This window comes from Procambarus clarkii, chromosome 82, assembly GCF_040958095.1.
Source record: "Procambarus clarkii isolate CNS0578487 chromosome 82, FALCON_Pclarkii_2.0, whole genome shotgun sequence".
Lineage (NCBI taxonomy): Eukaryota > Metazoa > Arthropoda > Malacostraca > Decapoda > Cambaridae > Procambarus > Procambarus clarkii.
In genome coordinates, this window is record NC_091231.1 from 14,275,108 (window position 1) to 14,296,146 (window position 21,039).

Sequence of the window (21,039 nt, forward strand, 5' to 3'; positions counted from 1 at the left end):
GTGCGTCATGTAACTGGTGGTAGGGACTGTGGCATAGACTGGTGTTAGTGCTTCATGCGACCGATGACTATGGCAGCAGGGGTAGGGTCAGCACCTGGAGCGGTGATGGGGATGCGACGGCGGGTCGACACCGAAGCCCACGACGAAGGAGTGACCGAAGTCACCCAGGATGTAGCCAAGTTGACCGTCAGCCCACTCCCTGTTGGCCGCAGCGTCAGCTGGGTCTCCGTACTTGGCCGCCTGCAGGTAATAACAGCCGGGTTGTATATGTTTGTTAACTGTTATGCTCTCAGTCTATAGTAATAATTCCAATATGGTGATAATTGCAACCAATGATACGGTGCTTGTCGGTGTCTTTGTTACACTGTTGGACTGACCCAGAGGGAGATGAAGGCGACGTTGGCAGCGTGACGGTTCGAGCCCCAAGGGTCCAGGAAGACCAGGCCTCCAGGTGTGTACTGGGCGTCGTTCTTCAGGTAAGTCAGGAACGCCTTGAGGGCGTCCGCGTACTTGGTGTTGCTGGGGTCGACCAGTGACCCCAGCGCCTGATCGGAGATGATAAAATGTCTAAGAGCCGGAATACATTTCTAGATACATATCGTCTATAGATTTTGTTTGGGGGGAAGTATTTTCTAGGGATGTTTTTTCTAGAGTTGACCATTAAACTCGGTACCTGAGAGGGGGGTCAAACTCAGCACATAATTAAGGTACTCAAGATAAGCTATAGACGAAAGTTTAAGATCGGAACAAGGTTCAGGTTCAAGATTTTCCTTTCAAGTGGTAACAACACCTCAGCTTAAACGTCGACCCAGAACAGGGGAAAAAAAATCAAGAATTAGGGAAAACAATTATAAAGAACATTAAAGCAAGCACCACCGGGTCATTAGTGAGATTGGAATGTCTTATATACAGCCTGCTTAGAGTTCCACCCCCCCCCCCCCCTCGCTGCACGCTCAAAGCTGAGCAGAACCTCTATAAACATGTGTTTATATATCTGACAACTGATGTTAACCTATATATCTGACAACTGATGTTAACCTATATATCTGACAACTGATGTTAACCTATATATCTGACAACAGAAGTTAACCTATATATCTGACAACTGATGTTAACCTATATATCTGAAAACTGATGTTAACCTATATATCTGACAACGAAAGCTGATGTTAACCTCATTTTTGCCATGCCGCTAAATTTCACCTTTTCGACTGTTCCTACACATACATAGTGTATTTATGTTATATATTTGATACGAAATTCCTCGAACTGTAAACATTGTTGACGAAAGGATTAGTTAATGAGGAGGAGGATAGGAGTGAAATGGGAGACGGGTATGAAGGATGTGACTAGTGAGAGGGATGATAAGGTTTAGTGGCTGCGGTTATCGATGTTTTGCTTACGTAAGCGCCGGCCTTCTTGTCGTCCCAGGAGAACTGGAGGGCGCCTTCCCCCAGCGAGAAGTCGTCCCAGGCCGCCTGAGCCTTGGTGAGGTAGGTGTCGTCTCCTGTGGCGCGGTACAGCCACAGCGCCCCCCACAGCAACTCGTCCCCGTACCCACTCCACGACCTGTGGGAGACACCACGTGCCCAGGTTATTATGTGTCTCCTGTGGGAGACACCACGTGCCCAGGTTATTATGTGTCTCCTGTGGGAGACACCACGTGCCCAGGTTATTATGTGTCTCCTGTGGGAGACACCACGTGCCCAGGTTATCATGTGTCTCCTGTGGGAGACACCACGTGCCCAGGTTATTATGTATCTCCTGTGGGAGACACGTGCCCAGGTTATCATGTGTCTCTTGTGAGACGAGACAGCCACAGCGCCCCTCACAGTACTCATAGAGTGTAAACAGAGCTCTCTGTGCACTATTTAAATATAAGTATGCTATTCTTGAAACATTTAAATTTCGAATCCCAACTTATTTTCGTTAAAGTAATACTTATAATACTAATATAAGTACCTAATATAATACCTACTAATACCTTCGAGGCAGGAGGTTTATATATAACATGAAAGGCAGTAGGGTACAAATATTATACTATAAGAACCCTGAGGTATTGCTTCATAGAGTCGGTGAGGATCGCATATTATACAGGACTGGTAAACTCGCCTGTAAAAGTCTGCAGCGTCGGTGATGGAATTGTGGTACTCAAGACGGTACTCGTCGGCGAAGGCATAGAGCTCCTCGGCCACGCCCAGGAGCTCGGCCGAGTAGGCCGAGTCAACATCCTGCAACGCGGGTGGTGGTAAATGTTGGTTGTAGCTCACAGGTGGTGGTAAATGTTGGTTGTAGCACACGGGTGGTGGTAAATGTTGGTTGTAGCACACGGGTAGTGGTAAATGTTGGTTGTAGCACACAGGTGGTGGTAAATGTTGGTTGTAGCACACGGGTGGTGGTAAATGTTGGTTGTAGCGCACGGGTGGTGGTAAATGTTGGTTGTAGCACACGGGTGGTGGCAAATGTTGGTTGTAGCACACGGGTGGTGGTAAATGTTGGTTGTAGCGCACGGGTGGTGGTAAATGTTGGTTGTAGCACACGGGTGGTGGCAAATGTTGGTTGTAGCACACGGGTGGTGGTAAATGTTGGTTGTAGCACACAGGTGGTGGCAAATGTTGGTTGTAGCACACGGGTGGTGGTAAATGTTGGTTGTAGCACACGGGTGGTGGTAAATGTTGGTTGTAGCGCACGGGTGGTGGTAAATGTTGGTTGTAGCACACGGGTGGTGGCAAATGTTGGTTGTAGCACACGGGTGGTGGTAAATGTTGGTTGTAGCACACAGGTGGTGGCAAATGTTGGTTGTAGCACACGGGTGGTGGTAAATGTTGGTTGTAGCGCACGGGTGGTGGTAAATGTTGGTTGTAGCACACGGGTGGTGGCAAATGTTGGTTGTAGCACACGGGTGGTGGTAAATGTTGGTTGTAGCACACGGGTGGTGGTAAATGTTGGTTGTAGCACACAGGTGGTGGTAAATGTTGGTTGTAGCACACGGGTGGTGGTAAATGTTGGTTGTAGCTCACGGGTGGTGGTAAATGTTGGTTGTAGCACACGGGTGGTGGTAAATGTTGGTTGTAGCACACGGGTGGTGGTAAATGTTGGTTGTAGCACATGGGTGGTGGTAAATGTTGGTTGTAGCACACGGGTGGTGGTAAATGTTGGTTGTAGCACACGGGTGGTGGTAAATGTTGGTTGTAGCACACGAGTGGTGGTAAATGTTGGTTGTAGCACACGGGTGGTGGTAAATGTTGGTTGTAGCACACGGGTGGTGGTAAATGTTGGTTGTAGCACACGGGTGGTGGTAAATGTTGGTTGTAGCACACGGGTGGTGGTAAATGTTGGTTGTAGCACATGGGTGGTGGTAAATGTTGGTTGTAGCACACGGGTGGTGGTAAATGTTGGTTGTAGCACACGGGTGGTGGTAAATGTTGGTTGTAGCACACGAGTGGTGGTAAATGTTGGTTGTAGCACACGGGTGGTGGTAAATGTTGGTTGTAGCACACGGGTGGTGGTAAATGTTGGTTGTAGCACACGGGTGGTGGTAAATGTTGGTTGTAGCACACGGGTGGTGGTAAATGTTGGTTGTAGCACACGGGTGGTGGTAAATGTTGGTTGTAGGGCAAATGTCTCCTCAGAGACTTAAAGTGCAACGCTTGGGAGAATGTGAAGCAAGGTGGTGGTGTCTTGTTTCATTAGAGAGGGGAAGTGAGGCAGGTCAGAGGGAGGGGGAGTGAGGCAGGTCAGAGGGAGGAGGGGAGTGAGGCAGGTCAGAGGGAGGGGGAGTGAGGCAGGTCAGAGGGAGGGGGAGTGAGGCAGGTCAGAGGGAGGGGAAGTGAGGCAGGCCAGAGGAAGGGGAAGTGAGGCAGGCCAGAGGAAGGGGAAGTGAGGCAGGCCAGAGGGAGGGGGTATGAGGCAGGCCAGAGGAAGGGGAAGTGAGGCAGGCCAGAGGAAGGGGAAGTGAGGCAGGCCAAAGGAAGGGGAAGTGAGGCAGGCCAGAGGGAGGGGGGTATGAGGCAGGCCAGAGGGAGGGGAAGTGAGGCAGGCCAGAGGGAGGGGGAAGTGAGGCAGGCCAGAGGAAGGGGGAAGTGAGGCAGGCCAGAGGGAACCTCACCTTGAAGACGATGGAGGCGGCAGCGAGGGCGGCTGCTGTCTCCCCAGCCAGGTCACTACCTGCAGGAGCAACACCACAATAGTGTTATTGACCACATGCAACCTGTTTAAGTACAACTGAGAATACCTGAAGACAAATACTTGCAATCTCTTTGAAAGTATCTTATTTACTGTTGAAAGAATCTTATTTACTGTTGAAAGAATCTTATTTACTGTTGAAAGAATCTTATTTACTGTTGAAGGTATCTTATTTACTGTTGAAAGAATCATATTTACTCTTGAAAACTTTATTTTCTTATGAATCATATTTACTATTGAAGTAACCTTACATGATGATTAAACATCAACCTTTTGTTAACATTAACAAAATTTAAAGAGTAAATAAGAATGCTTCAGAAAAATTTTAGGATTATCTTAAAGTTTTCTCAAGTAAAGTTTCATCTAGCAGCGCTTTATCCAGTAAAGATTTATAATACTTCAGTTTGTTAATACGAGACATACCTTGGAGGTATATAAAGCGTTTATTTAAATGTTTCCAGAATATTGTATAGCCAAAAATGCCTTCAGATTTGTGAATAATGAATCCCAAAACAACGTGAAGAAAAGCCTTTACTCTAGCAAATGTTTTTAATGTCTTAGGTTTTTCGTAATCTCTCAAGTGTCACTTGAGATTTGTAAGAATTGTATAATTAACGTATATGTGTAAAGAAACAATGTTAAGAATAATCTCAGAGAAGCAAACAAAGTTTCAGGTTAATAATAAGGAATTATTTTCCTGGGGAAAGGAAGTATCATTATTCTTCCCTTACAGGTAGAAATGAGGCATTTGTACCTGAGTACAAAGGTCACTCACCTATTTAAACCTTCATTAACTAATCAACTACAGCTGTAACTGTACCAACCTGGAGCATCCTTGTCGATCTTCATAGAGGGTCGATCCATGTACATGTCCTCAGGTCGACCCCAGAACCCGTGGTCCAGACTTCCCTTACCAACCTGCAGGATGTAATGAGAATTGGTTTGGTGTTGAGGTTAAGGCCTTGGCAACCTCTGGAGGGCTACTTAGGCCACCACAATTGCCTAACTAACCTAACCAGCAATTATACTTTAGTTCTGAACATAGTCCAGGAGCAAAGTATACTCTCAAGTATATATATACACAGGCGTAGTACACCTGTGAATATATATATATATCCGTTAGGTTTATACTGCAATTGCACTGCAGGATTACATATGCTTGTTCTTGTGTTCTGCAGCTCATAACATGAAGTGAACGTAGTATAACAGAAGAACATTTGAACATTTCACTATAATAAACATGATAGTGATAAAACTACAGCTTTAAGATAAGCTACCATTTTCACAGTGACTTCTTAAATATTAATGTAGATTCATTTCAAATAATGAAAATTGCTGCACTCCTCATTAAACATGGAGAAATGTTAATTAAAATTGTCACAAAAATTACAATTACTGACGTATGAAAATATGTTTATATTATTTAAAAAGTCGTTAAAATGAATATTTCCTCCGTGGAAATTAAAATATAACTTTCCATCAACTTCAGACAACTGGTTGAGTGATGTCAACTCTAATCAATCTCTAGTGATGTCAGCTAATTCGTGCCTTGTAGTTAGGTAAGCAACAGTGAACGTACCTGGCCGTACAGTGAGAGACAGTGGACGTACCTGGCCGTACAGTGAGAGACAGTGGACGTACCTGGCCGTACAGTGAGAGACAGTGGACGTACCTGGCCGTACAGTGAGAGACAGTGGACGTACCTGGCCGTACAGTGAAAGACCGTGAACGTACCTGGACGTACAGTAAGACACAGTGGACGTACCTGGCCGTACAGTGAGAGACAGTGGACGTACCTGGCCGTACAGTGAGAGACAGTGGACGTACCTGGCCGTACAGTGAGAGACAGTAGACGTACCTGGCCGTACAGTGAGCGACAGTGGACGTACCTGGCCGTACAGTGAGTGACAGTAGACGTACCTGGCAGTACAGTGAGAGACAGTGGACGTACCTGGCCGTACAGTTCGTACTCAGCAGTGTGGGCCTTGAGGAAGTAGTCGGTGGCCCACTTGACAGCTGCACGCCCGTACTCCGTCTGACCTGAGGGTTGACGAACGTCAGTAAAGCTTGATAGGCAATCAAGACACATTGTTGGCGTACGCTCCACGTACGTGTAGCGTACGTGTAGCGTACGTGAAGCGTACGTGAAGGGGTGATGACACTTCCTTATTAGTTAATGTAATGAACGCAAGGTTATGTTGTTATGGGGTTGGTTACGCCAAGTGAATTCGTTATAAGTGCGTTAATACTTGTTAACGTGTCATAAACATGATGCTGACGTGTTATGGACGTGCAGCTGACGTGTGATGGACGTGCAGCTGACGTGTGATGGACGTGCAGCTGACGTGTGATGGACGTGCAGCTGGCGTGTGATGAACGTACAGTTGACGTGTGATGGACGTGCAACTGACGTGCGATGGACGTGCAGCCGACGTGTGATAGACGTGCAACTGACTTGTGATGGACGTGCAGCTGACGTGTGATAGACGTGCAACTGACGTGTTATGGACGTGCAGTTGACGTGTGATGGACGTGCAACTGACGTGTGATGGACGTGCAACTGACGTGTGATGGACGTGCAGCTGACGTGTGATAGACGTGCAACTGACGTGCAGGTGACGTGTGATGGACGTACAACTGACGTGTGATGGACGTGCAGCTGACGTGTGATGGACGTGCAGGTGACGTGTGGTGGACGTGCAGGTGACGTGTGATGGACGTACAACTGACGTGTGATGGACGTGCAGGTGACGTGTGATGGACGTGCAGGTGACGTGTGATGGACGTGCAGGTGACGTGTGATGGACGTGCAGCTGACGTGTGATGGACGTGCAACTGACGAGCCGTGAGTCAAGTCTAATTTACTTTGTGATAATTCAGCAAGTTTTGCTATAACTTTGGGACAATGATTTAAACCATCAGTATGAACACTATGAAACAATTGTCTACAAAGTCTTGGACCCCAGGAGCTGAGACTTGACCCAGCAAGCACTCAACGTAACCCACACAATGTCGCTTTTTACCACATTAACTCAGATATTAACAACGTTGTAATAAAGAACGTTTTAAAAGCTTTTTCGTAAGTAGGGAATTAATTAGTTCAAAGTGCATAACAAGTGCAGCTGTACAGTGCCTGGGATGGATGTGAAGACAAGGGGCCAGATTCACGAAAACACTTACGCAAGCACTTACGAACGTGTACATCTTTCCTCAATCTTTGACGGCTTTGGTTACATTTATTAAGCAGTTTACAGGCATGAAAACTTGCCAATCAACTATTGTTATTGTTATAAACAGCCTCCTGGTGCTTCGGAGCTCATTAACTGTTTAATAATTGTAAACAAAACCGCCGAAGATTGAGAAAAGATGTACAGGTTCGTAAGTGTTTGCGTAAGTGCTTTCGTGAATCTGTCCCAAGGTTCTGGCCTATGAGAACGGAGGGAAGAAGTGATACCCAGTCACTCGTAACGTCGGGGATCGAACGCCGACCTGCATGAAGCGAAGCCGTCGTTGTACCGACCTGTCCAAGTGGCTGCAACACTTACGTTTTGTGTTGGGGCTGGTATGAGGTGTTACACAGCAGCATAGGGAATATGTTGGCGGCATGTAGTGGGTTAAACTATAAGAACACTACAGCATGTTTATGCTTCAGTGGGCCTGGTAGCCTGGTGGATAGCGCGCAGGACTCGTAATTCTGTGGCGCGGGTTCGATTCCCGCACGAGGCAGAAACAAATGGGCAAAGTTTCTTTCACCCTGAATGCCCCTGTTACCTAGCAGTAAATAGGTACCTGGGAGTTAGTCAGCTGTCACGGGCTGTTTCCTAGGGGTGGAGGCCTGGTCGAGGACCGGGCCGCGGGGACACTAAAAGCCCCGAAATCATCTCAAGATAACCTCAAGATTCACGCCAATATTGACCAGCCAAGCTGCTGTTTACAACCTTTCCTCCTACAAATTACGTCTGAATTTGGCCGTTTTCCCGTATGGCCGAAAATGGACATATTTTAAAAATGAAAAAAAAAAATTGAAAATAAATTTTGGATTTTTTTCCAAAACAGTAAGTTAAGGATCCCCTGGTAGGTTAGGAGGGTAGGAAATTCTCCTAAAGTTTCAAAACGTCATGAAACACGTTTATTGAAAGTTCCCTCTCCTAACCTATCCGAGTAAGCCGGAGGACTCAAACAGGAAACAGGACAGTACATCACTCTCGTGAGTAGATTTCTTCTAAAATTACGTCGATTTTTGGTCATATAGCGCGCATACGAGCGAGAAGCGACGTTAAAGTTAAGAGGACGGGGTTGGACCAGCGGCGGCGTATAAGAGTAATTACTGACCAGCGGCGGCGTATAGGAATAATTACTGACCAGCGGAGGCGTATAAGAGTAATTACTGACCAGCGGCGGCGTATCCTTGAGGGAAGTCGAGGAGGCCCCAGGCCAGCACTGTGGCGGTGTAGGCCATCGGGAAGCCGAACTTGACGTGATCTCCAGCTGTTGAGGAGAGATGGTGAGGGTCAGGCAGGGAGGGTGAGCTAGCTCTCTCTCTCTCTCTCTCTCTCTCTCTCTCTCTCTCTCTCTCTCTCTCTCTCTCTCTCTCTCTCTCTCTCTCTCTCTCTCACTCTCTCACCGTCGTAGTAGCCTCCAGTAAGGTCGTGGCCAACATCAGAACCATCGTCCAGGGCGGAGTCCCACCTCCAGGGGGTGACGCGCTGGTCCTCGGGCAGGTGACCTGAGCGCTGAGCCTCGTAGAACAGGATGGACATGCACAGGGCCTGCAAGGCACACATGTCTATGTTCAAACGTACACAGTTGTTTCTCTCTCTCTCTCTCTCTCTCTCTCTCTCTCTCTCTCTCTCTCTCTCTCTCTCTCTCTCTCTCTCTCTCTCTCTCTCTCTCTCTCTCTCTCTCTCTCTCTCTTGCATATTTTCTCTTGTCCCAAGGTGCCCAACCCATTTGGACGATCGGAGAGTGATTGGACGGTAGAGCGAGACCGTCGTCCTACCGTCCTCAAGAATCTCTTTAACCAAAGTGTGATATTTTTGGTCACGGGGAACCTTGACTAGTATATCAAGACGCATTAAAGTAACGCCTCACCTGAGCATAGTCGTATCGGCCCATGCCAGTGGGCTCGCAGGGCTGTACATAGGGAGACTCAGTGGTCCAGGCCAGCGTCCCGTCTGTACGGGGGCAAAGTAGTGGGTTAAGGTAAGGTAATTATGAGGAGAAAGTGCTAACCTAGTACGGCTATCTAGTACGTGGAAAGGATATAAGGATAAGGAGCTGGGATATGAGGACAAGGAGCTAGGATATGAGGACAAGGAGCTAGGATATGACGACAAGGAGCTAGGATATGAGGGCAAGGAGCTGGAATATGAGGACAACGAACTGTGATATGAGGACAAGGAGGTGGGATATGAGGACAAGGAGGTGGGATATGAGGACAACGAACTGTGATATGAGGACAAGGAGGTGGGATATGAGGACAAGGAGCTAGGATATGAGGACAAGGAGCTAGGATATGAGGACAAGGAGCTGGAATATGAGGACAACGAACTGTGATATGAGGACAAGGAGGTGGGATATGAGGACAAGGAGCTGGGATATGAGGACAAAGAGGTGGGATATGAGGACAAGGAGCTGGAATATGAGGACAATAATATAAGTCAAATGTTGAACGTTTTGCCAGTTTCCCGTCTTAATACTGAACACATTGGAACAAAAACAAACTCCTATATGAACTAATTAAATGTCACACAAAGGCATACCGGCATCAAATGTGAAAACTCCGCCGACAGATAACTCAGTGCTTATAGTCTCTACTTATATGGGAACAAATATATTCTCTTAAATGCTAAAGGCTAAGGCCACGATTCAACGAGTACTTACGTGTCCATTTACGAAACCTGTACATCTTTTCTCTTTCGTGGCGGCTTAGTTTATAGTATTAAAGAGTTTATACGAACTCCAAAGCTTAAGGAGGTCTGTCTGTAGCAATCATAACCTTGTGTTGAGAATGATTTCTCAGCGTTTTTAAGCTTGTAAAGTGATAAAAGTTATACCGAGTCGCTATGATCGAGGAAAGATGCACAGGTTTCGTAAGATGACACACAAGATCTTAAAGGCTCAGCACACGACACAGGTCATCCCCCCTTCTCACCGCAGGCGTCCTGGCCGCTCATCTCAATAGCCACAACCAAAGGCTTCGTGTCACCGTTGAACGACACCGAGAACCCGAAGTGGACGAACGCTCCAGTCTCGTAGAACTTGTCGTTGTTGATGAGTCTGACGTGCGTGTCGTCGATGAGCTCCGTCGAGCCCTTCGAAGTACTGCATCGAAGAAGGAATTGTTGTCAAGTATATATATATATATATATATATATATATATATATATATATATATATATATATATATATATATATATATATTATATATATGTGGGTATATATGTATGTCTCTGTCCATAGACTGAATATATGTATGATGTCTACATAGTCCTTGTAAACAAAGTGATGGATAGAAGCTAGATGAGAGAGAGAGAGAAAGAGAAGGAGAAAGAGAGAGAGAGAGAGAGAGAGAGAGAGAGAGAGAGAGAGAGAGAGAGAGAGAGAGAGAGAGAGAGAGAGAGAGAGAGAGAGAGAGAGAATCACCAAAATATTAAGATGTTTACAAGGACTGACCATCGGTGTGGGTCACTCACAGACATGCCGGTGACAGGGCCGTCGAAGGTGAAGACGATGTCGAGGCCCTTGAAGGGCACAGCGGTCTGGGAGGAGAAGTTGGCGATGTAGTTCCCCTGCCACTCGTGGTCCTCGACGACGGTCGCACACTGCTCGGCCGCTCCTGTACGCCAGATAAGAAGCTATAAAAGCCCGTCCGGACATTTGTTTAACGTGTGTGAAGAATACAGTTGTAGTAGAGTCTTCCTGTTCTGATGGTGGGGTGTGACGAGCCCAACCGTTGAGCAGTTGAGGACATTACCTGGGTGTAGGTGGGTGAGGACCTGAGTCAGTACCTGGATGTAGGTGGGTGAGGACCTGAGTCAGTACCTGGGTGTAGGTGGGTGTGGACCTGAGTCAGTACCTGGGTGTAGGTGGGTGAGGACCTGAGTCAGTACCTGGGTGTAGGTGGGTGAGGACCAGAGTCAGTACCTGGGTGTAGGTGGGTGAGGACCTGAGTCAGTACCTGGGTGTAGGTGGGTGAGGACCTGAGTCAGTACCTGGGTGCAGGTGGATGAGGACCTGAGTCAGTACCTGGGTGCAGGAGGGCGAGGGTGGTGAGCCCCAGCAGGAGGACCTGGACGAGGACTCTGGTCATGTCTGAGGCTTGAGACACACTGGTGACGGGAGATAGAGTCGCAGCCCTTATATACCCTCCGAGGGTCCCTCGCTATTTTTAGCACTTCTCATGCACCCTTAAACATACTTTTTGATTTCCCGGAAAAAATACAATAACATAACCTTGATAAATTATGAAATTTCATATGATTTAATTTTGTTGTAAATGTTTCATACTTTCCTGATGGCAAGAAATTTGTTTACTTGTAAACATGTAATTCATAAATTAATTAATGAAATTCATGTATATTATTTTAAACTCATTTGCAAATTATTTTGGATAGTCAGTCTTGTAGCTTAAATAAAAAAATATTTGTAATAATACATAAATATTTACTTGTGTGTTTATACAGGTATGCATAATACGTGTTCATAACATAGAGGACACGTACCCATACTGTCAATAGGGTATATGTGTATTCATGGCACATAATAGGGGGGTTACATATACACACTATTATAAAAGATATGATACTGTGCATCAGGGAACCTGTATTCATACTATATAGAGGGGGAGTGTAATAGTAGTACGTGAAGAATAGGTGCTAATAATATCAAATAGGGGGACTGTTGCACCCCCATTTTAATAGATGGATATGTGAACAGGTTAAACAATAGCTTCCATTTTCCCGTTTTTAACGAGCCTCTTTGCTATTGTTTACATTTGTATAACATTGGCGTTCATAAAAACACAGTGAACAAACACGCGATGTTCAGTACTCAGATTCCTAGTCATCGAGACCGAAAGGGAACGAATGTTATTATTGGTTGTCCAATTTGTATAATTATTTACCGTCGGGGAATAGAAAAAGATAACAGGTACAGGTTTGGTACAGGTGCGGATGGTTACGGCTGAGGCGCATCAAGATAACAGGTACAGGTGAGGGGGGGGGGGTATACAGGTGCAAGCAGGGGTGTTAGGAGGCAGGTGCAGCAATTCACAGCATCTCGTAAGATATCTCTTCCCGCGTACGCGTCATCTTGTGGGGGTCTTCATCGGTAATTATCAGTCATTTTCTCAGAGTAAGATTAAACCATCACCGCCATCTGAGGCGTCCCTCTACTCTCTCACGGGCGATGTTCTTAAGAATGTCTCCTGGTCTCCTTAAGAATGTCTCCTTGTCTGTCAATTGACCCCAGAACCATTCGCTCACCAAGGGCCTGAGCGAGTTCCATTGGGCTGGACGGTAGAACGACAGTCTCGCTTCATGCTGGTCGGCGTTCAATTCCCGGACCGTCCAAGTGGTTGGGTACCATTCCCTTCCCCCTCTCGTCTCATCCCAAATCCTTATCCTGGCCCAGTGCTATGTAGTCGTAACGGCTTAGGGCTTTGTGCTGATAGTTCTCTTCCCTTCCCAATATAATTACTTAATTACCAAGGGCACAGCACCTCATGACCTTTCGTATCTCCCCCCCCCCCTTTCCCCTTCCCTACACCACTGTGCACCTGTCGATATTCACCGTTCACAGTTCACTGGGCCGAACAGTGAACGGTGTCCAGGAATTAGGTGTCAAACGTACACCTAATTCCATCTGACACACTCACTGTGTCAACACAATTAGATTGTATTTCCAAGTTTGTCATTGGACAAAAGTGTATGGTTTGAGTGATTAAAAAATACAGGAATTAGAGGGTTTGGGCAGTGTTGTCAATATGAGTGTCATCGCTCTACTGCATGAACGGCTCTGCATGTTTGACGGAGTGTTAAGCTAATGTTTTTTTTCCATAACTCGTGCGGCTTGAAGTTGGTCCATATCAAGCACAAGAAAAGTAAAATACATATCATAGAATGTGCAGTATAACGTATGTGAGCTATTATAACAGGCGGACTGTCCGCCTTGCTGACACGTGTGTGTGTGTGTGTGTGTGTGTGTGTGTGTGTGTGTGTGTGTGTGTGTGTGTGTGTGTGTGTGTGTGTGTGTGTGTGTGTGTGTGTGTTTAACCTAAGCTTAGGTTGCCTCATCTTACTGTCCTGTAGGCAGAGAACGTTTTCTTAAATTTACAAAAGCTTTTGTTTTAAACTGGCCAGTATAATTATTTATAATGTGCAATATTTTGCAAGCGATGAACTTAGATAAACGTATATTATATAGACTTGTAAATGCAAACCAGGAGAGCCAAATTTGTTTGATATAGTATAATATTGAATGTACATATATTTTGATGAGTTTTCGTCAAAGGGTTTCGGGAGTACAGTCAGATTCGTTTTCGAATCACCATCAGGAATTCCGGGTTCGAATCCCGGACGGGACAAAAATCAGCCCGTCCTCCAAACAAAGATCCAAAAGTTATTCCATCCACCCGTCAAACCCCCTGTTTATGAATGAAAAACGGTTTACACACGACTCACAACTGATTTCGTTCGAACACTTCCGGAACAAGTGCTTCACTGACGAGTTTTGTTCGAACCACATCGCTATAAATGCTTCACCCACGTACTACAAATGCAAATAATCGCCAACAGAACCTGAACACCTAACCTAACCTAACCTATGCCTATATATGCACAATATGCTAATATATGATAATAGTAATATATATTTGAGAAAATTCCCGTTTTCACTGAACAGCATGTAAAAGTTTATGAATGCGTCTGTGGTATCGACCGTTGGATGTAATGGACTTGAGTCGAGGACGGGTTGACAAAAATGGTTGGGCTCGTTTCGTATCACGTAATGTGTTCACCTAGCAGTAAACAAATACCCAGGAGTTATTCACCTTGTTGTGGGGCTGCATCCTGTGGAGGGTCAGTAGTTTGACCTCGGAGGGGACCTCGATATAATCCTAGCATGTATATATACACTGGCTGGCTGTACCACCCCCCCCCCCCCCCCCGACACAATAAATATTTTTTTATTTTAAATAAGTTTCCGGTAAAACGTCCATAGAAGACGTACATTTACAGAAAACGAACTTTTGTAGTATAACTGATCCAATCTTGTCTTGAACGCTGACTTGCGCAGGAAACACAAGCACATTTACACATTTACTTGAATTTACCTGAAGGCCACTAAGTCTCTAGTGGTCTCGACGAGGACATGAAGCCGGCGGCTTGTCAAAGGCCTCTCCCATTTGCCCTGAGGATTTTTTCCAGCTGGATTTCGGCAGGTCGGCGGTTCAATAGGTTTATAACCATGTGGGTGAAACAGCATCCCCTGTTCTTAGTCCTACATTGTGGCTCGTTGAGTTTGAAACTGTTGCTCCTTGTTTGTGTGACATTTGACCTTTTGAAGAAATTGTCCGGATCAACATCCTCCAAATTTTTCAGTATTTTAAAGGTTTCGATATGATCCTCCCTGTCATGTCTGTTTAGCAGTGGTGTAAGCCCTGTGGCCCTCAACCGTTCCTAGTGTGTGAGTCGACTTAGTTCTGGGATGATTTTTAAACTTCCTCTAAAGCAGCTGTCCTTCTGGTGGTCAGGTCTTGCTTAGATACAATAATTCAAGTGGGGACGCACCAGAAATTTATAGTTTGAACCACCACCTTCTTTTCCTTAAAGTTAAAGGTACGCTTGATTGTTCTTAGGGTCTGGTTAGCTTTTTTTTCACTGTTGGAAATTTTCAGTGAATGGTACATTTTGACTCCTAGGTCTTTTTCTTCATCAATTTGTTGCAGCTTAATGTTATTAATTTAGCAGTTGTGGCGTGGGTTGTTATGCCCCACGGGCGAAGGCTTGTATTTTTCGATATTAAAAAGCTTTTGCCAGTCCTCAGACCATTTATGGAGCTCGTGTAGATCTCTTTATAAGGCTTCAATAACATTTTCATTCCCCACGTTACCATAGATCTTGGTGTCATCTGCAAATTTGATGATGTAATTTATAATATTTTAATCGATGTCATTGGTGTATATGACAAAGAGGGTTGGCCCCATAATGGATCCCTGTGGAACCCCACTCATAACATTTTTCCAATCACATTCATTCCCATTTACTACGAATCTTTGCTTTCGTTGTTTTAACTATTGTTTTATCCATTCTAGCATTCTACCATTTATTCCTTGTGGCTGTTATTTCTTTGCAGGCCTTTCATGCTGCCTTATCAAAAGCTTTAGCAAAATTCATGTGCACTATATTCACCGGAAGACCTATACTGAGTAGCGGGTTACCGTACCCAAAACTGTGAGCAGGTTTGTCAGGCAGGAACTATTTTTATCAAACCCATTTTGGGTTTCATCTTGGCCTTTAGGGACGATATAAACATGTCATTCAAAAAAACAGAAACATTGGCAGTACATAGGTTTTGCAATCACTAAACTCTGCAACACCGTCCACCACATTTATGATCAATTTAGCATTGCTACTTTATTTGCTAAATTTATGTCTTGGCGAGTGTCAGTATACGGCAAAGTAACTTGTTTCATTTTCCTTTGTGATCATACGTTTAATCTTACTAATAAAGTACTCATTATTTCTTGATTTGTGACACACGGGACGCTGGGGAGACGGGACACCACGAGCGTAGCTCTCATCCTGTAACTACACTTAGGTAATTACACACACACCACACACACACGCACACACACACGCACACACACACGCACACACACACACACACACACACACACACACACACACACACATAATATATATATATATATATATATATATATATATATATATATATATATATATATATATATATATATATATATATATATATATATATATAATACTTCATCACAGGCAAAGACACAAATTTCTTTCTGGGTGTTTGCGTGCTCTACTTTCATTCACAGCCACTTACTCTCAATCTCTTAAACCACGGAAGAGTAATATATCAAATATACCATTCTGGGTGAACAGTGACGTAACGTCCACCACTCACCCACATCTCGTGAACACTGGCTAGTCCTTCCCCTCCCCCCCCCCCCTCCCTCTCTGTCACGGCAACTGCACAGTTCCCACTGTCACGAGAACTGCGTGACTCCCACTTTGTCATGAGATTATCACTGGAGTGTTGTGTACGTCGCTCAACGTCCCCCATCCTCTAGCCAAAGCCCGCGTGTTGGCGGAACTGAGTGCGGAACCCTGTTTGTTCTCTTTTGTCGAACCTGTTCACGTGGACTCGGATCCCAGTTAGCAGGAACCAAGTGAGGGGGTCGTGTAAAATATCTGAATACAGGAATCGGCAGATGGTAAAAGTGACTATCAGGAGATAGGGCTAATGCCATTACGTCTATAGAGCACTTGGGAGGGATGTGGGGATAAGGATTTGGGATAGGATGGAGGGAAGGAATAGAGCCCTAACCGCTTGGACGGTCGGGGATTGAACGCCGACATGGGAAAAAGCCAGACTCTCCAGTCCAAGGAGGAAGGGGGTCACTTAATCTCTACTTCAACACATCTTAAAAACTTAGTCCACACAGACAGGTTTAATCAAAGTTGCAACTTGATACAGTAAGAAATCATTCGCCACCAGGTAATTGTTTTGAAAATCTTGAATGTTTTGATTAATACTAAACTGACTGTCACCCGGGAGTGGAGGGAGGAGAGGTCTTGCTACACCAAGATCAACACACTACCAAAACTTCATTGAACGGTTTCCTGAACTTAGTCATGTCAGAGCGTAATGTGTGTTATGATATATATACCACTTTATGGGGAATATATTATGAAATATATCTGACTACCATTGTGTGCTGAGATCACTGCAGTTATCTGTGGTTGTCTCGCGTTAAAATATTGTCTTTGTAATATGTGGTGTTTGAACTCTTGTGAAGCAACGTCTTAGATCTCTATCAGAAACACGTAAGTACAGATGATGACTGAGGCCAAAATAGTGGTGATATAGTCATTGTTTTGGGTTATATTACTACATTGTAATCCAGTGTAATTGTCGCGGCGGTATCGTGTGGATTACTAAACAGAAATATCAGGGGCTATCTTGAGGGTTATCTTGAGATGATTTCGGGGCTTTTAGTGTCCCCGCAGGCCCGGTCCTCGACCAGGCCTCCACCCCCAGGAAGCAGCCCGTGACAGCTGACTAACACCCAGGTACCTATTTTACTGCTAGGTAACAGGGGCATAGGGTGAAGAAACTCTGCCCATTGTTTCTCGCCGGCGCCTGGGATTCGAACCCAGGACCACAGGATCACAAGTCCAGTGTGCTGTCCGCTCGGCCGACCGGCTCCCTATTGGGGCGATTGTTATTTATTTTTTGTATTGACCATTATTCCCTAGGAACATTAATTCCAGATTTGTGTGACCACTTAAATGATCACTTGTTAATGACGTTCATCTTCTGTATTAGTTAAGTGTGTCTTCTTTTAAGGCCTCTTAAGTTAAGGAGGCCTGGTCGAGGACCGGGCCGCGGAGACGCTAAGCCCTGAAACCTTCTCAAGGTAACCTAACTTCCTACTTTACTGACATCCTATAATTTCTCATTCCTGTGAGGAGTAAATCAAGCTGATATGCTACTAACGAAATAAAGAAGATATCGTTTTTTTTAAGAATTAGTATTTGCAAATATTAAGGAACATTATGGGTGATATCATTTAAAATGCATTAATGATACTCTATATGTTTCACTCTCAGACCCGGTGTGCACTGTAGGGAAGACAGATGTCTAGTACCCCGGTGTGTACCGTAGACTAGACATGTCTATGGCTGCATTATGCACAGTCATCATGACTTGCACCTCTACATGGCTCCATAAAGCCCCATAAAATCTTATTTTGCTTAGCCACTAAAGACGGCTGACTCCCACTCAGACCACATCTGTTGTTTGCCTAAGGTAGAAAACCCGGAATTACCATTATCGATAAACTTAATTCGTATGTGAAAAGTCTGTAAAAAAAACAAATCCTCAAAGATGGTGATATTCAATCACATAATACAGTGACCAATCCCTAAAACAGTTGATTGTGAGGCAGCTCCTGATTTGCTGCCAGAAGCAATTGACTTAGTTGTGCGCAGCAGGTCGAAAGGGAAAACACAAGACAAGCTCAGTGCGCATCGAGAGTGAAACTTACGAACACGTGACATGCTGAGTGCCTTGGTGGCGACATACTAGCGTGAGAGTTCCACTGGCGTAAGTTTGATGCAAGGGGGGGACTCGAACCCTCCCTGTGTTTGGCGGGACATGGCATGCACAGCGCGCCAGAGCTAGAAGGCTCAACCCGACACCTTGAGAGAGAGAGTGTGTGTGTAGTCAATGTGGTCACAGCTTGTAACATAACCATAACTTAATGACCAAAATATGTGTTCAGTGCTTGTAACATATCATGGCCGTCAGTATGTTGTCAATATGTGTTCAGTACTTGTAACATATCATGGCCGTCAGTATGTTGTCAATATGTGTTCAGTACTTGTAACATATCATGGCCGTCAGTATGTTGTCAATATGTGTTCAGTGCTTGTAACATATCATGGCCGTCAGTATGTTGTCAATATGTGTTCAGTGCTTGTAACATATCATGGCCGTCAGTATGTTGTCAATATGTGTTCAGTACTTGTAACATATCATGGCCGTCAGTATGTTGTCAATATGTGTTCAGTACTTGTAACATATCATGGCCGTCAGTATGTTGTCAATATGTGTTCAGTGCTTGTAACATATCATGGCCGTCAGTATGTTGTCAATATGTGTTCAGTGCTTGTAACATATCATGGCCGTCAGTATGTTGTCAATATGTGTTCAGTGCTTGTAACATATCATGGCCGTCAGTATATTGTCAATATGTGTTCAGTGCTTGTAACATATCATGGCCGTCAGTATGTTGTCAATATGTGTTCAGTACTTGTAACATATCATGGCCGTCAGTATGTTGTCAATATGTGTTCAGTACTTGTAACATATATTGCACGAATGAGCCATTTTTGGCAAGACATCCTTATAGTTTTCTCTAGTTTAATACTACAATTAACTTTAGGATACATAAATTAAATTGGAATTAATGTATGAACTACAGTAGAAACAGACGCTGTATAAACTACAGTAGAAGCAACATTCACAAATCAGGTGAGAATAAGTAGACGAGGAGTCACAATAACGTGACTGAAGATATGATGACCAGACCACACACCTGAAGATGAGCAGACGACGACGTTTCGGTCCGTCCTGGACCAATTTCACAATCGACTTGATAACGGTCCAGGACGGACCGAAACGTGGTCAGTCTCCTCATTTTCTGGTGTGTGATTTGGTCTTCAGATGAGAATAACTGACGATAGAGCAGAACAAAAACATCCTCTGATAGCTGAAGTTGAGGACAAAAATAAATTTATGGTTATTCAAAGCAAATTTACTTGCACAATATGAAAGTAAATTGGTTCATATCCTTCAGAAAAAATTCACGTGAGGACATTACCTCTTCTTTCCCTTAATGAACCGATCCCCAGGATAATGTATAAAGTAGAACATAACCCTACACTTAAACCTATCCATATTCTTACCCATAATCCTATCAATTATCCTATCAATAGTCCTACCCATAAATTATCAAACTATCAGCGATGGAGTTCTATTTAAAGGTGTCCTCAACGGATGTGTTAAGCTTTGAAGGGTTACAGTAGGATCAGGTACAGGAGATGAAGAGCTACAGTGGCATCTACTAGTCAGCTATATGAGCAGAATGACGTCAGGGCGTCACACAATGTGACCATTGGACTATTGAGAGCCGCGTGTTATGTTGCCAGACCAGAGTCACGTGTGTGTGTGTGTGTACTCACCTAATTTCACCTAATTGTGCTTGCGGGGGTTGAGCTTTGTCTCTTTGGTCCCGCCTCTCAACTGTCAATCAACTGGTGTAACAGATTCCTGAGCCTACTGGGCTCTATCATATCAACATTTGAAACTGTGTATGGAGTCAGCCTCCACCACATCACTTCCTAGAGCATTCCATTTGTTAACTACTCTGATACTGAAAAAATTCTTTCTAACGTCTCTGTGGCTCATCTGGGTACTAAGTTTCCACCTGTGTCCCCTTGTTCGTGTCCCTCCCGTGCTGAAGAGTATGTCTTTGTGTGCTGAAGTGTGTGTGTGTGTGTGTGTGTGTGTGTGTGTGTGTGTGTGTGTGTGTGTGTGTGGGTGGGTGGGTGGGTGGGTGGCGTCTATGTTATGAGCGTGCGGAGGAAGCTCCGTGTCTCAATACAAAACAGCGACTAAAGCCAAACTTCTCACTTCGACTTTAATGGCATTCTCAACCAGTCTTTTGTGGTGGGGACGTAAGCGCCTTCCAGAACGTCTCCTGTGGAGTCGAAGACGATGATCATAGAGGAGAGGGTTCCTCGTTACAAGGGTAAGGAGGACTATTCTACAGGAGAAGAGCAGGTCAGGCGATGAGGAATTGATTGGGATTGGATCGTATACTTGAAGGAAAAAGAGAGATTGTCACTTCCGGAGTTGGAGTCGCGGCTATGATCACTTCCGCTGTATTTTGTGAAGTGTGTTCACACTAGAGGAACCTCACAGTCCTTTGGTCAGTTTGTTGAGCGAGTTACGAAACCTATACATCTTTCCCCCTATTTATAGCGGCCTGTTTATGTCTATTAAACTGTGAACGTGTTTCGACACGTTCGT

General features: G+C 44.8%; 1 protein-coding gene across 1 annotated transcript in view; it reads right to left on the reverse strand.

Annotated features, from left to right (window-relative positions):
• LOC123764427 (uncharacterized) overlaps positions 1-11,558 on the reverse strand; it is a 13,845-nt gene extending 2,287 nt beyond the window's left edge. The window contains 14 exon segments of the mRNA XM_069316120.1: positions 95-240; positions 378-545; positions 1,404-1,569; positions 2,113-2,231; positions 4,109-4,167; positions 5,010-5,103; positions 6,137-6,225; positions 8,578-8,673; positions 8,810-8,954; positions 9,277-9,359; positions 10,340-10,499; positions 10,501-10,509; positions 10,881-11,023; positions 11,434-11,558. Coding sequence (XP_069172221.1) covers positions 95-240; positions 378-545; positions 1,404-1,569; positions 2,113-2,231; positions 4,109-4,167; positions 5,010-5,103; positions 6,137-6,225; positions 8,578-8,673; positions 8,810-8,954; positions 9,277-9,359; positions 10,340-10,499; positions 10,501-10,509; positions 10,881-11,023; positions 11,434-11,497 — 1,541 coding nt within the window. The 5' untranslated portion in view covers positions 11,498-11,558.
• Positions 11,559-21,039: the final 9,481 nt, after the last annotated feature.